The sequence below is a fragment of the Anabas testudineus genome, chromosome 16 (genome assembly GCF_900324465.2).
Source record: "Anabas testudineus chromosome 16, fAnaTes1.2, whole genome shotgun sequence".
NCBI lineage: Eukaryota > Metazoa > Chordata > Actinopteri > Anabantiformes > Anabantidae > Anabas > Anabas testudineus.
In genome coordinates, this window is record NC_046625.1 from 8,086,408 (window position 1) to 8,101,539 (window position 15,132).

The 15,132-nt window shown below is 42.1% G+C and overlaps 1 protein-coding gene across 1 annotated transcript in view; it reads left to right on the forward strand.

Annotated features, from left to right (window-relative positions):
- The first annotated feature begins 9,668 nt into the window (after positions 1-9,668).
- bcam (basal cell adhesion molecule (Lutheran blood group)) overlaps positions 9,669-15,132 on the forward strand; it is a 43,440-nt gene continuing 37,976 nt past the window's right edge. The window contains exon 1 of the mRNA XM_026371083.1: positions 9,669-9,889. Coding sequence (XP_026226868.1) covers positions 9,826-9,889 — 64 coding nt within the window. The 5' untranslated portion in view covers positions 9,669-9,825. The remainder of the gene's footprint in view (positions 9,890-15,132) is intronic.

Below are 15,132 nucleotides of genomic sequence, written 5' to 3' on the forward strand. Positions count from 1 at the left end.
GTGAGTAACTCCCACTTAAGTGGTAAATAAAATATAACTATGACTGAATTAGAATTTGTGGCAGCGTTGAATAAGATTGTATAAGTGTACCCAATAAAGTGGGCCTGTCGTTTTACAGGCCCTTTTAGGGTACATTATTCCTCCAGATCTTTTTTCTGTCTTTGTTCAACTTTTGCCCAAAATTGCTTTGCTGACCTTTTCTACCTTCCTCATTCTTCCCCACATTTACTCTCACTCTTCTCACTTTGTTGCTGTCTAACCCTGCTTCCCACCGTTTCCCTGTTATTCCCCATCAACCAACCAACTATCCCACCCACCCAACGTTCCCCTTTCTTCCTCTCTCTCTCTCTACTCAGCTGGTGGGCCAGCTATGAGGCAGTGCATGCATTTGAGCACCGTAATCTGCCCTTTCTCTCCTTTCTATTTCCATTTCAATTCTCCGTTCACAGCTGGAACCAAGGCACTCTGCATGCAGATGAGCATGAGTTGACTTCTTCTCAAATGTACATTCAGACAAGAGATGGGCAGGAGAGGGTGAGGGGAAAGAAAGGGGGAAGGGGGGGAGTAGACGAATAAAAGATTATGTGATGAAGCAAAAGCAGCTGACAGACGAAAATCATTCAATTCAACTTCATTGTCATTCAGCCGCACAAGTGCACAGAGGAAGATGAAATGTTTTTGCGGGTCACAACACCTTTAAAACAAGACTAAAAGAAAATGCACTCCATCGATCAAACAAAAGTAAGTAAACAAAGTAGTACAACAAAACGAATTCTAGTTTTATATGGACAAAACAAATGGGATTGTGTCTTTATTTTGTAAATAAAACTTATTTAAGCAATAGAGACTGGATATATCTAGAGGTATTTTGAGGCAAAATGTTTTATTTATTAAATATCAGAGTTTAAGGACAGTTTTGATGTTGCTCTCCCAGTGAATTGAAGATCTACTTATAAAATGGCTTTTTTCGTTTTTACAAAAGAAACCTTCTAGAAATCTTCAACACAAAGCTGATTCACTGTTTTTAGTTTCCTGCTCATGTGCCTCATAACATACAGTATGCTATTGTGATCGGAGACTGTCTCTCTTCATCTCTGCCTGTGGTCAAGTGCTGCGTCACCCTCCCTCAGATTCTGACAAAGTGATGACAAATGACCACAAGGTCATCAGTGAGTGTGTGAGTTAACAGGCAGACTTTAAGTTGATGACATCAGAGCTCTGTTTAGTGGAGGAAGCAAATTGGACTGACTAACACTCTTGAAATGGGAGAGGAACTTGAGGTTCTCTTGCTGCTGGGTCATACGCACCACCTAAACAGCAAGACACACGACAAGTGTCAGTTCAGCACATGACTGTAAAAACACCACAACAAAAAACACAAACCATCTCTTCTACCAATAGATTCTAAAATAAAACAATTTAAAATGTCCACATGCCTTCAGTTTTCCAGGGAAAAGACTTTCAAACTTCTTCTGCAGGGAGAAGGTGAAGGTGAGCCAGCCCATGTTGGAGGCCTGCCTGCCCTGCCAGAAGTACACCACACATTGGAAGTCCTCCTCCGGCTGTTTGTCCTCATCCTCTTCTCCTCCATCGCCTTCGCCCTTCTTCTTTTCCTTCTCCTCGTCATCCTCATATTCCACAGGCACCCAGTATAGTTGTTCAGGTGAAGTTATCTGGAAGTAGAGTGATGTCAGCTGGAATGCACACTGCATTTTGCTACTCGTCTAAATACATTCTTCAGTCTTCCTCTGTAGCTTGTACGGACTGAACCACTTGGAGTGAGTAGTAAAATGTTTTGCCCTAACAAAAGCGAAGCTCAGTTGCTATAACTCAACTTCTAGATAACTGGTGAACATGCACAAAACGCACACAAGGACTTTTGTGCCGTCATGATATCTGCACCATTATGAGTGGTGCAGATATAAACGCACACACTAATTGATGTTTTTGTGGGACGGGGCCCCTAATGCACTCTGCTCAAGTGCTGTACAGCCTGGCGCTCAAGTTGCAGTCGAATGCCAAAAACCCATCTGCTGCCAATTGATTACGATAACAGATATTGATTTGAACACGCAACCTCAGCAGCAGAAGTAATTCAGTCATACGGAAGAAACGAAGTGTGACATAATATGTTGACTACTTAATCTGGCTATTTAATCTTTAATGCCATGGTCACTGTCCACTCCAACTGAAGAATAGGTTCCAGTTTTTCTTTTTTCTCTTAAGAAATCGCGAATAATGAATGTGGCACACTCCCCGACTGTCTGGGTGAATCAGCTAGAAATTAATGTAATTGAAGGTTCTCCTTTTGCTCCACACGTGGTTGGCTCATCTTTTTCTGCCATAGTGGTTTGATAAACAGCCTTGCTACCTGTCTCGTTTCCATTGGCAGCCCACTTTCGAGGTGCAGTAAATCTCCCCATGCCGAGCGGTCCACACAGCCCAGCAGGCCAAGCTAGACAAGCTGCATGACCAGTCAGAGGGCGTACACTGACTTGCAAGTGCTCACTGTGGCTTTTATTGACAGAAACCTTCTCTTTCAGCTGTTGTGCTTCCTCTTTTCCTCCTCCTCCATCTCCTGCCTGAGTCGATTCACTGCTCTCTGAAACACATCAGTATTTTCCCCCTCTTTCGCTTAACTCACTCTCTTTTGATCTTGGCCTTCTCCCTTCTGTCTCTCATTGTCTCTCTACCTTTGAAACATTTGAGCAACTTGCATCTCTCGTGTTCTTTCGCCTCCTTTCAGACTAATTGACTCTCCACACCTCTGACGGCCACCCGCTGCCACCTTTCTTCCCCATCTATTTTATTTTTGCCCCCTTCATCTCTTATTTTCCCGTCCTCTTCTCTTCCCCCACTATCCCTCCTAATGCCCTCCTACAGAGCCGCATTGATGGCAACACTTGGCCATGGTGCATGAGCGTGTGTCACGGTTCTCCAGCCTGTCATTTTGGCTGTAATGCCATAATTACCCCCCACCCTACCCCAAGGGGTAGGAGAGGAGGCAAGAGAGGTAGTTTCAAGAGTAGAGATACAGAGAGGATGTGATGAGCGATGCAAGAGGGGGATGATGAGTTAGATCAAGAGATGTCAGTGGAAGAAGGTGTGAGAGTGCGACAGAGAGTGAAGGAAAGATGTTTGAGTGTTAATTTGCTGGTTAGTAGATTCTTTTTTTTTTTTTTTTTTCTGTGTGTCTTGGGCTGTACATCTCTGTGGACACCCTGCCCTCTGTCATGGGGTGCCAGATCAGTAGCGGTGTAATGGTTCAGACTTCACCAGACAGATGGGACAGATGGTTCCTTCACTTGGGCTACAGCAGACGCACTTTTGCAGACAGGTGTAACAACAGAGTAGGCAGCACTATTCAGACATGGGGACAAATACAATTAAATATAACGTAAAGAATGAGAAGAACGGTCTCTGCTATCAGTAGTTCAGAGATATGACGCTGCAGTATTGCATCTCATTTTTTGTCAAAAACTTACTTCCATTGTGAATGTGCAGAGCAAAAGGGCTTTTAAATTATAGTATCAAATGACTTTAGGTCACATCAGGAAGACCACCAAAATAGTGTAAACATGCAAGTGAGAATGTGCTCACATATGTAACTGCACCATTTAGGTTTGGCAGAGGTGCGTTTTTATCATAACCCCGCGGCAGACACAGAAAATGCAATTGCCTGCACTTCACTCAGTGGCCAATGATGATTAATATTCTATAAAATGGTTTATGTATTCATATTCAAAGCCCGAGGGTTTAAATGTGGAGGCGACGCCAACGTTGAGTTGGTGTAGGCACGATGAAGTCCACACAGCCCAGCAGGCATGGAAGATTGTGAGTGTGTGTATGTTTGTAAGCAACAGAAAGTGCAGTGCAGAGACGCTGGAGACTTTGAAGGCAAAGAGCTGATTCCTAATTAATTTTCCTCTGAAAGCTACATTTACATGCATTACAGAAAAAGACGTCTGTAGAAAAGCCAACTGTAGTTCAAGAGTATGAAAGAGTGGAGCTGCAGAAAGAGAGTAACAGTGGAAAAATATATTAATTTAGAGTTTTATAGGAAACTTATAATTATATGGTTTTGCTCATGAAACTCATTAAACTGCTCATCCTGTTCCTTTCTATAGCCTGACTGACTTTTTCAAAGAGATTAGCTTCTATTTAAAAAGATTTTAACTGGAAAATTATACAGTATGGATTAGAAAACACAGAATGAAAAAAAAAGATCGAGTTTATTTCTGCATCTCATGTGGTGCACGAAATCAAAAAATAATAAACCATGGTTGTATTGTGTGTTAGGGATTTAATTCTAATCTATCAAAACCAGTCAAGGTAAAAATCATGCTCAATGTTGACCTCTCAGTGATGGCTTTGCAGATACTCCATATTTTCTTTGCAATACCTTTGAAATCATCCATAAAATTTTAAAGAGTTTACACTGTGCCTGTCCAGTACATTTTGACAGAAAAAGCTGGTGTTTTATTTATAGTTAGCTTGGATGGAAATAGTTTGACACAGATGTAAAAAAACACTGTGTATATGTTTGTAGAAAAGCAAGGCAGTAGTGAGAACGGTTGTCCTCCTGGGCCTCATAGTACAAACAGTGCAGAACAAATTTGAATAGAACAAATAGAATTTTAAAACACATTATTTGTGCTGCGCTGAAAATTATATTCAGAAAGTCTGGGGAATATCTCTGTGATATGGAATTAGTGACTGACTTGAAGGGATAAGATCATTTTTGTTTTCTGTATTACATTAGCTGTATTCAAATAGAGGGGCTTACAGCTGTGAATTAGAAAACATGCCCATATCCCAGTTTAATCACAGTGGCTTTTGTCATAGTGTTGTAGCAGTTGAATCACTATTCACTGTTTAACAGTGCTAGGATTTCACTGTAGATCACTCCGACTGCAAGGAGAGAGAGTGTATTTCACATTAAAACTGAACCATATAACAGTATTGAACTCGTGTTTGTTGTGTTACAGGATGGATTCTCTGTTTAAAACCGTGAAAACTGAATTAGGTGAATGACAGCTATGGCCCTGTTCTTGTAAATGGTGCCGTCAGCACTTGACCACACAGATGACCTTTATGATGCAGTGACCTGAGCTATAGGCATAGAGGAAGGCATGTGACTCTCATATTGTACCATTTCCTGTAGCTTGGCCCTGTCCATAGTGAACATGACTTAGCCTTCCAGAGTTACTGTCTATGGGTGGTATTGTTCCTGGCATCCAGTTGGACGAAATCCTCAGTGATAGACACAGACACACAATGAAAGGCATGGTCTTAGGGAAATCTCTACAGGGAACAAAAACAGAAAGCAGCAACTCATTCGAGCCTGTTATAACCAAAACTGCAAATGCACACTGGCCAATGAGCAGTGGGTTTTGCCTCACCTACTGCTGGGCTCACTGAGTGACACCCAGTCTATCACATCTCTTGCATCTAAAGCATGTTAAACCGGTGGGACAGAAAACCAGCAGTGATGCTAGGGTGGATCATATTGATTAGTTCATATTAGTGACTCTGTTGTTGGTGTATTGAACATCAGAGCCAACTGGCATCAAATTAACATGATTATATTACAAACAGTAGCATTGAATTCCCAGAGAAGAGCTTCATCACTGCACAAATTCTGCACAGTGACTCTCAGTCCACTGTGGATCAATGCCTGGAAAACAGCTGTGTGATCATCTGTAGGCTAGCCAAGAGGAAAGAAGCCAAGAAAGAAAGAGGAGGAGACAGAATCAGAACTGGGGGGGAGTGGAAAGAAGGGAAATAAAGCTATATGGAGGGATTAGAGTGGACAGAGATGAAGGGCACATATGGAAAGAGAGACTGAGCGTCTATAATAAAGAGATTGATCAAAGAATCGTGGAGTTAAAGATGAAGCTTCATCTTTCATTCATTCTTCCCTCCAATGCTGAGACCAGACATAAGAGTTCATACATTATTACAGCCACCTTCACTTTCCATCTCTCCCTCTCTTTTTTTCTCTTTGCCATACTTTGCTGTTAATCCCTGGGGCTATATGTTACGCACTCCCTGACTTTGGAATTAAAGTTCTCCCCTCCTCTTCCTCTTCTAATCTGTTCTCTTCATTATTTTTTCATTACTCATCTCTGTTCCCTTTGTAGCTCGTCCATGTTACTGTTTCTCTTTACCCTCTTGCTTTAGTCAGATGTGTCAGATATTCTCCCTGTCAGGTATCCTAATTATTGACAAGGGCTGGGGGAGGTAAATCACATAAAACAAGGGAGTATAAAATTGGCTGTCTGATTTATGTTTTGCAAAGTGTGACAATTTGCATGTAAGAACCTTCACTGAGTGTCATGGAACAGCGTGAATTTATTTAAGTCTAAAAATGCTGACAGGTCTGTTTTAGCAAACACATTTTGCTTACATGATGTGACCTCAATCATGGAGTTGCTGGCAACCATTGAACGTCTGTTTGTGCTAAAACATGGTTCTGTGGGTGACAACATCTGTCTCTTAGCCCGTCACTTTTTGGTTCTAACAAAAATACTGTACTGTTTGATGAATCAACATGCAACGGATCCACCACAACCTTGACTTGAGTGAAGTTTCTCAACAGCTATTAGATGGATTGACATGAAATTTCATGCACAGTAATTCCTGCCTCAGGGACAGTTGTAATAACTCTGGTGGTCCCTTAAATAGGACTGGTATGTGGGGCTAGACTGATGAATCCTCAGCCTGAGTAACAGCTGGATTAGTTGTGGAAAAGTGCATTTAGTATTCTTGCAGGAATACTTGGGGTTCCACCATCCACTCTACATGTGTTTTGTGGCCTTGGGGAAGAAGGCTTAGAACTGTTTCCCCCAAGGTTTCTTGGGAAAAGAACTGTGGGAACAGCATTGACATTGATATGAGTCATCTGGCTGTAAGAGTAAGTGTGAGCTGTGTTCATATTCTAGTCAATTGTACCCTCTATGACCATTGGGAAGGCCCAAGGTTATCTCTGATACCAGTTCTGTACAAAAGTTATCTCTAGGTGCAGCTGGAGATTGGGAGGTGTCGATCAGTGGATTCCAACTCTTGCATTAATTTGGTATGAATCAAGCACTGGCAGTGTTCAGAGGCTATAATCTTTTGTTCATAAAAGACTGGGAACTCAACAATGACATGATCATGAAGAAAGTGTTAAGTGTTGTTGATGGTACTTGAAGGTTTGCATTGTGCGCTCCATAATATGATGAGTAGTATTTTGTTTACACAAATTGACTTACTTAGTATGAATACATATTATCTTAATGTTATCTTTAAGTGTGGGGAACATGGTTCTAAAATAATAGTATTTGAACAGTGTTCTCCTCGGTGGATTATGTCAAAGTACACAAAACACACGTCTGTAGAAGGCTGCCTAACCTGTCATCTCTTGTCTGACACCACTTTTATAAATTGGATACACGGCAGCCTCCTCATGAACTTCAATCCCACCTTTGCTACACCTGTGTTGACCTGTGATAACTAAACCATCTGACACTATGAGCAGCTGTTTGTCACCAAAACTGACCTCAGCTATGACTCCGGAGTTTATATCTAGAGATGGATGAAAGCTTTGCACTCCAGTCACTATCTTCACGTTTTCTTCCTCTTTTTGTTTCACTTTTCACTGTTTTCTTTTACCTGATATATTCCTCCCCATCCTTTTAGAACTCTTCATGTGTTTCCTCCATTTCTCCTTTCCTGTTTCCTGCACCACATGGGTCCAGGTCCTTCTTTGTCTTCATCCATCTCTTTTTCTGCACTCCTCTACTGTAACTCCATTAGGTAATGAGCCAATACAGTAAATCACTGCCACACTTACTGTATATATGACTAAAGGCCTTATGTAAGAGCACCCTTGGCTAAATCAGCAATGCGGCATGATAGGTCTTATGTAAGGCAGTGCGAGGGTTACACCATGCTAAGTCCTTCACCACAGGACAGAAGCCTTAGTAGATCTCATGTCTCTACAGCATGGAGAGATGATTATGACTGGGTCGATATCAGGGATGAGTAGCTGTATTGATGTTAGTCAGTGGGACAGTTTTTTCCCCTCCTGCTGTCACAGGCAGGAATAGAAAAGGGGTGTGAGGGTAAACTGCCTCAGTACCATCAAACTCACAATAGTCTATACAAACTCCTACCAGTAATTCTTCTATGTGTACAACAGCTGTCGCTTTGTGTGTGTGTGTAGTCCAAGCAGCTCAACTATCAGATCCCATCCATAGGAGTGACTGTTCCATATGCTGCAGCAGGTTGCAAGTATCACTTCTCCTTGTCAAATAGGGCAAAGAAAATATTAACCAGCTGTTTTGTACCAACAATGTTTGGAATGTGGGTCTTTGAGTGCAACTGCTCTGCAAGAGACTATTGTTACGTCCAGGGTGTGCCACGTATTTTATGCTGCTTCACAGTCAACTAGTGTCCAGGAGAAAGAAACTATAAGGAGATAGGCAATCATAGCTTGCATCATTAAGCCATCTTAAAGAAGATTGACATTTGTTTATGCTTTCTAACACTTAGCTTACAGGATTTGGCTCAAGTCAACCTCATGGGTCATACAATACCCACTCGAAGCACTTCTACTGGAATTATAGCATTGTGAATAAGCCACTTACCACCTCCTAATAACTGTATATGTGAACTGTAAATACCCAAACAGGCTACACCATACCCTGTAAATACCCAAACAGATTCTGAAGGGATTACATGTCTAGGAATGAATGGTATGTCTGTCAATGACAGACAGTTTAGCCCACTCCAAAAGAAATAGCCTTGGGCAGCTTGGATAATGAAAATTATTGTTTTTGACATACTGTGCATGCAAGTCGGGGGATGGTCCATGATACGGGTCTAACAAATCTTTCTGTGGAACAAAGTGATTAGAGAAAGCTGGTTCCAATGTTTTGTCTAACTAGTTTTTGAGGGAGATCGAGATGTCTCAATGACGATTAGTAACCTGCCAGATTAATTTACTGCCTTTTAGCCATTGTGAGTGAAAATAATTCCTCATGTCTGCAGCTGCAGAGTGTGTCTTTTGCAATTTCCCACTTAATCAAATCTTTATTGTTCTACAGTCTGTTTGTTAATGCTAATATACAGTGCCATCACCTTTATAATTAGTTTTGGTAACAATTGACAAAGGAAAAATAAAAATGGAAATCAGTGAAAACAAGTCCAAACAGTTTTATATATGTTATCAGGGACAGAATATACTAAGGATGATAAATTAACAATAGTGATGTGAGATTATGTATCTTCTGTACTGCTCTGAAATGTATGGTCCTGGTAAAACTTGAGTCATTTCGTTTAAGGAACCAGTCTACGTTTTTGGCGTTGTAGTGAGTCAGAGTGCCTCATGATAAAATCACTTTTAAGTTCCTTAAAAAAAAAAAAAAAAAAATCCTGCGGGCCCCAAAAGACCTACTACACGATTAGTCAAGCAGGTCTTTTCACTGCAAGTGGGGTGGAGAGAGAGAGAGAGAGAGGGAGAGGGGAGGGGGTTGTAGGCTATTGGGAGTGGGGGGGGGGGGGTCACCTTTTGTGCAAATATATCAACCAAGGAGACTGCCAACAGCATCAGATTTCTGTGTGTGTGTGTGTGTGTGTGTGTGTGTGTGTTAGGGAGAGAGGCACTCCTTTTGCAGAGAGAGAGAGAGAGAGAGAGAGAGGAAGAGGGAGAGAGAGAGAGACATTTGGAGCAGTGAAAGAAGAAAGAAGACTTACTGCTGCCAGATCTCAGCACTCCAAAAGCAAAAACAAAGTGAATACTTCTCCTTAAAAAAAAAAAAAAAAGTTAGAGCAGCAGCCATGGACGGGATAGCGCTCGGACGCACGTCGCTTTCTTGCACCTTGCTCCTCTGGGTATTTCAAGGTAAGTGCGTTTGCTTCTTTCCGCTGCTTGTTCGTTATTATAAGTCACCGCTTCCTGCTACATTTCTCATGCTTAAGGAACCATGCTGGTTAGTGTGTTTTTTTCGTGGTTTCAGGCTACTGATTTGTACTTTCCCCTTTTCACGGACTCTAACTTTCAGAGGTTTTGCTGCCCACAGGACAAACCTGTCCGTACGTGTCGAAGTCAGAAGCGGCTCGTTAAGTTTTTCTCCTCAGTCTAACATGTTGTGTGCAGTTTGGTTGATAACTGGACTGAACAACCTGTTACCGGCTGCGCCGATGGCAGGTGGAAATCCACACGTATGGGACAAGTGGGATTATTTCAACAGTAACTTCACTGACAAAATAATAATAATAATAATAATAATAATAATAATAATAATAATAATAATAATAAAGAGCCACTGCAGTAGCCCTCAGGCAGCACAGTCCATTCGTTCTGCTCCTTTACGCTGATGGGATGTTTTAAGGGTTAATGGTGGGTCACTGGAGGCCAGTTGCGCGTTATTTGGGGCTCTTGTTAACGCACAGAACTGCAGCACACCGCAACTCACCCCTAAACAGTGCTGCCAACCCAGTATACAGTGTAGCCCAGTCTAACTCCAAGATGCAGCCAGAATAAAACATTAAACTCAACATTAGTCACGACGCTCATGGATAAATATACTAAAACAACCGAAATGTTTTGGTCATTCTGTTATTTTTTTTTAACTAACAGTGAGAATAAGTGGGCTGACCATGCTGTCCGTCTCATTCCTGCTGTCTGGCTGCTGTGCTGCAGTTTTGCAGCGCTTTGATGTCTGATCTGCGGGATTTACGTGCGCGGGCTGTGCGCCTCACCCCGAGCGCCCCAAGTGTTGCAAGAGAGACTCGGCTCATTTAAACGCAATTCGACTGTGGCCTCTTGTTTCTTTTGTCAAGTTTGTGGCTATTAACAAAAATCAAGCAAATGATACAGTATATTCTTTGAAGATTGAAGTTTATTATCAGTGTGATTGGTGTTGATCTGCCTTGGTGTTCAATGGAGGGAGCTGCCATGCTGCAAATGAGATCATACTGTGCTTCTTGGGTGTTTTTCTTTAAGACTTTATTCTTCGGTGACTTTAATATTTTGTTATACAATAGAGGACCTGTTTGATGTTAACACTCCTGCTTCCCATCAGAAATTGGTTGCCTCAGGTGTCTCCTTTGTTGCCCCGTGTGTGTCCAAATCCAATTTGTGAGGACACTTATGTGAACACTTGTGTGAAAGTTATTTCTAATTCCTTGCATGTGCAGTCTGTCTCTGGTGGTTCTGAGCAGGATGAGCTAAAGGGTGGGGCCGTGCCGCTGGGTGACTCCCCTCACTCTAGCTGTTCTTTTCTCTCTGTCCTGTCACTGCATCATAGTATATTTGTCACCGTGTTTGTAGCACTTCATTGTCCAGTAATTATGATTTTCTTTCCGTTTAATTTTGATTAATACCTGGTTTACACACTTCAATCCCCCGTCTCTCCTCTCTGGCCTCAGAGACAGTCGTCTGCCCTTCATGGAGCCTCTTAACAGGTGCCTGCTTAAAAGTGCCCTGTAATTAATGCATTGTAGATCACAGATCCCTCTGTTCCAGCTGTGTTGCACTGATTTAAAGGCTTGGTTCCAGGTGCCGAGCTCACCTTGTTCCCCACAAGCCTCCTCGAAGTCTGGTGAAGTCTGAGAGAAGGAAAATAATCTTTTCGCTTTGTTGCTACAAATGTTGGTTTCCTCTAAGAAAAACTTTTCTAGATCTGTCTCTTTACCTGCACCCACTCTCTCTTTCTCTTGCAGAGTTTTGTCTAATAATAGCAGCTCTTGTTTACTCTCAGTGGGATTCTGTCCCACAGACTCACATTCTCACAATTACTGGTCACACACATGCAACTTCCAACTATGTCAATGTCGAGCATAGAAGTATACTAAATAGAACCACAGTGTATGTGAAACCTAGATGTGCGTCCTCTTCTATAACATGCCTACATATGAGCATGCATGTATGACACACACACATATGTTGTGCGTGGCAACCCAAGGCGCCCCAAGCTGCTTGGCATGCCTGTGACCAGGATTGTGCTGACCCTTTGACCCAGACATGCTAGGAAATGACTCCAGTTCTATGCTAGTGAGATTCTGTTAGTTTTTCCATCACAGCACAAGCATAAACAACATAATTTAGGATACAAGCTGAAATACAATATCCATTCATTTAAGGTATTAAAAGTTGTGATGCAGCATTTAAAATAAAGAGTTTCTGAGATAATGGTGAAAGAAATATGTCATCATTTCATGTGATTGGAACATTTTTGAGGGATGTTTGGAAAAGCAGTAACTTTAGCATTAGTTATATCTGCGTTGGTTCTTCTCTTAACTTTGATTTTTACAATTTTGCTGAAAAAAAAAAAAGAACAAAGTGACATAAAGATAAACTGTAGCGACTCCAAAGTGGTCAGGAACAGGTGGAAAGAATCATTGTGACAAGCATCAGCAGAGTTCAAGGTCTTAGCTGCTAAGATGCAGTGTCAGCCTCTTTGTCTATCGCTGCCTTAATTCTCACAGTCATTTCCTCACTTTTAATTTCTGTCCCTCCTGCCAGTGCAGAATCAAAAGTGCACCCCCTGCGGCCAGGTGTAATTATTATGGTATTAGGCCAGAAAAAGAGCCATTTAGCCATGAGGAGATAAAAGTCAGAGGGCCTCTGTAACGGCTATCCTGCGGTACTTGAGTTTAGTATAACTTTGTGCCAGCATGTTTATTGTTGAAAGCATTAATGCACAAACTATTAATATGTACGCACAGACATATCTACAAATGAAGGCACTTATACAAACATAAAGTTAACTGTAGATGTGAGAATGTAAAGCCCCTAACTGCAGGATTCTGGGATTACACAACCCAGGAAACCTCAGCTCATATAAGACTGAGTGACAGATTGATAGTGGCTGCTTTCTGAAAGCAAGTCTAAGTTTGCCCCCATGTCATTTAGGCCTCTGGGGGAGTGGGCCTTGGAATAGTGGGCCCATAATTATTGAGATGATTCATTTCTTCCGTGTTTGTGTAGATGTGTGCGTGTGTGTGACAGTAACTGAGGAGAGAATTACATTGGAATAAGTCACATTCTTCTGAACACGTTGGAGCTCGCATTGTAATGTTTGCCCTTGTTTGTCATCACTTCAGATTCTATGGAAAAGGGGCTTCCTTTTCTCTGCCTAAAGCTCCCTCTCACCACAAGTCCCAGTCGGTAACCCGTGTACAAACAGATGGACAATGGGGATCCCATCTCACCATGAAGAGGCAGCGTTGAAGGTGTTTGCTAGAGTCTGTTTACAGCCAGAGTGCATTGTTGTGGTTTCACTGGGTTTCACTTAGTGGCACTGGTTAAACATTACTCAGTAAAAAAAAAAAAATATTTAAAAGGCACTTTCAGGTTGACTCTTGTGTGGAAGTCCATTTAGTAGTCACTGAGCTGTGACGCGGGGATTTAGGCTCATCAGCTTTCACATACCCGCTAGTGTTGTTTGCAGTGAATGACACATTAAAGTCAATTACAGCAGTTTGGTAGTGCAGCGATGTTAGCTGGTGAGCTGGCAGACAGCACTGGTATGCAACTGGGCATCAGCAGATGGTAGGCTGCACGCACGCGGTTAATCCTGGTTTGAAGTCAGTTAGCAAGAGTGATTAGAGATTCACAGCAGAGATGGAAACGTCTATCTCCCTTTTCTTTCGTCTTCATATTCCTGCAGGAACTTCAAAAGGAGCTTCAGCCTAAGCTGTGATTATGCACACACACATTTCCAGGGGTTTTCATTCAACAGAAGGTGTATTTCTCCAGATTAGCTTTGTCTACCTACCCAACTCTTCCCTCCTTATCTATGTGTGTCTGTCTCTTGTCCTGCCTTGTCTGTCTCTTATCTGACATTCTCTCCCATTTTATCCTTTACCTTGATACTAGGGAGTTGGTTATTCGATGTTTAGTTGTGTTTTTGTGTGTTTTTGCTTGCTGTGATTCACCATATTGTCTTTGCCCATGTTGATCACTGTGTGCGTAGTTCACAGTTGACAACCCTGCATAGCAGCAGGAAGATTGCCTGCTGTGTTTTAGTGGGAGAGGGCACTGTTGGTTTCAACAGCAATCCCTACAACTGTTCCCCACCAGATTTATGGCCACTATTAATGATTTTAAAATAAGAAAGACCATCCTCCCCCACTTGGCATGTTCACTGTTTCTTACTATTCAAAGTTCACATTTCAGTATGATGTCTGACTCAGCCAGTGTCTGCTTGAATCTAGATTTCAAGTAGTTTAATTGGTGTTGAATTGCAATGGGTATTAAAAGACAAACAAGAGAAGTGAAAAAGAACCTGGTTGGAAGTTCTTTTGGTTTAATCTGATGCTTTTAATTGTTAGAAGAGTGGGAGTAGTAGGGAGGGAAGGAAGGAAGTAGGGAGGAAGGAATGGGATGAGAGGTGATTACAGCTGACTATTGTGTTGCTACCATGTATTATTGTTGTTCTTGTCTCAGGGGTGATTATGGTTATGGGTAATTTCAAATTCAGCCTTGAAAAGAGAATCCATGTTTCTGCGTGTGTGTCCTTGTCTTTCCATGTGTATGTGATGGCAGCAGTAGTCGATGGGGTGGGGGTACTGGAGCGATCCAGGGTTGGAGCAAAATTGAAAATTCACAACACACATTCAGGAGACGAGGTTAAGTGCCCCCAATCCATTTAGCGTGAGATTGCTGTAGCAAGATGTAAGTAAGAGCCTCTATTCCTCAGTGTTTGTTACTGGAAACACAGTAGTAAGCAGCAGGACTGACTCAAGCACCATGTAACCATGCACTGTACAAATGTGTGTCATAAAACAGAAAGGAAATACGACGTCTTACGTGCTTTGTGTCTGCCACAGAAAATGACTTGTCTTGCATCTAGTCCATCTGTTTTGATCAGTCAAATAGTGTTCAAGCAGCTATGACCTGAACAAAAGAGATAAAGGCAGAGATGGCAGCGGTGAGGATCAGACAGGCAGAGTACATCAGGATTGAGGAATACCAATTAGGAATGAGCAATGTCGTGGAAAAGCCTGGATCTGTGGCCAAGGAGATCATTTTCCTGGCAGCAGAAAAGAAATCCTAACCCCTGCACCCCTCCAACCTAAAACCCTCCATCTGACTGTTGGCTGGCAGAGCGTCCTCTGGGAGACCCGCAAGCTGTTGCT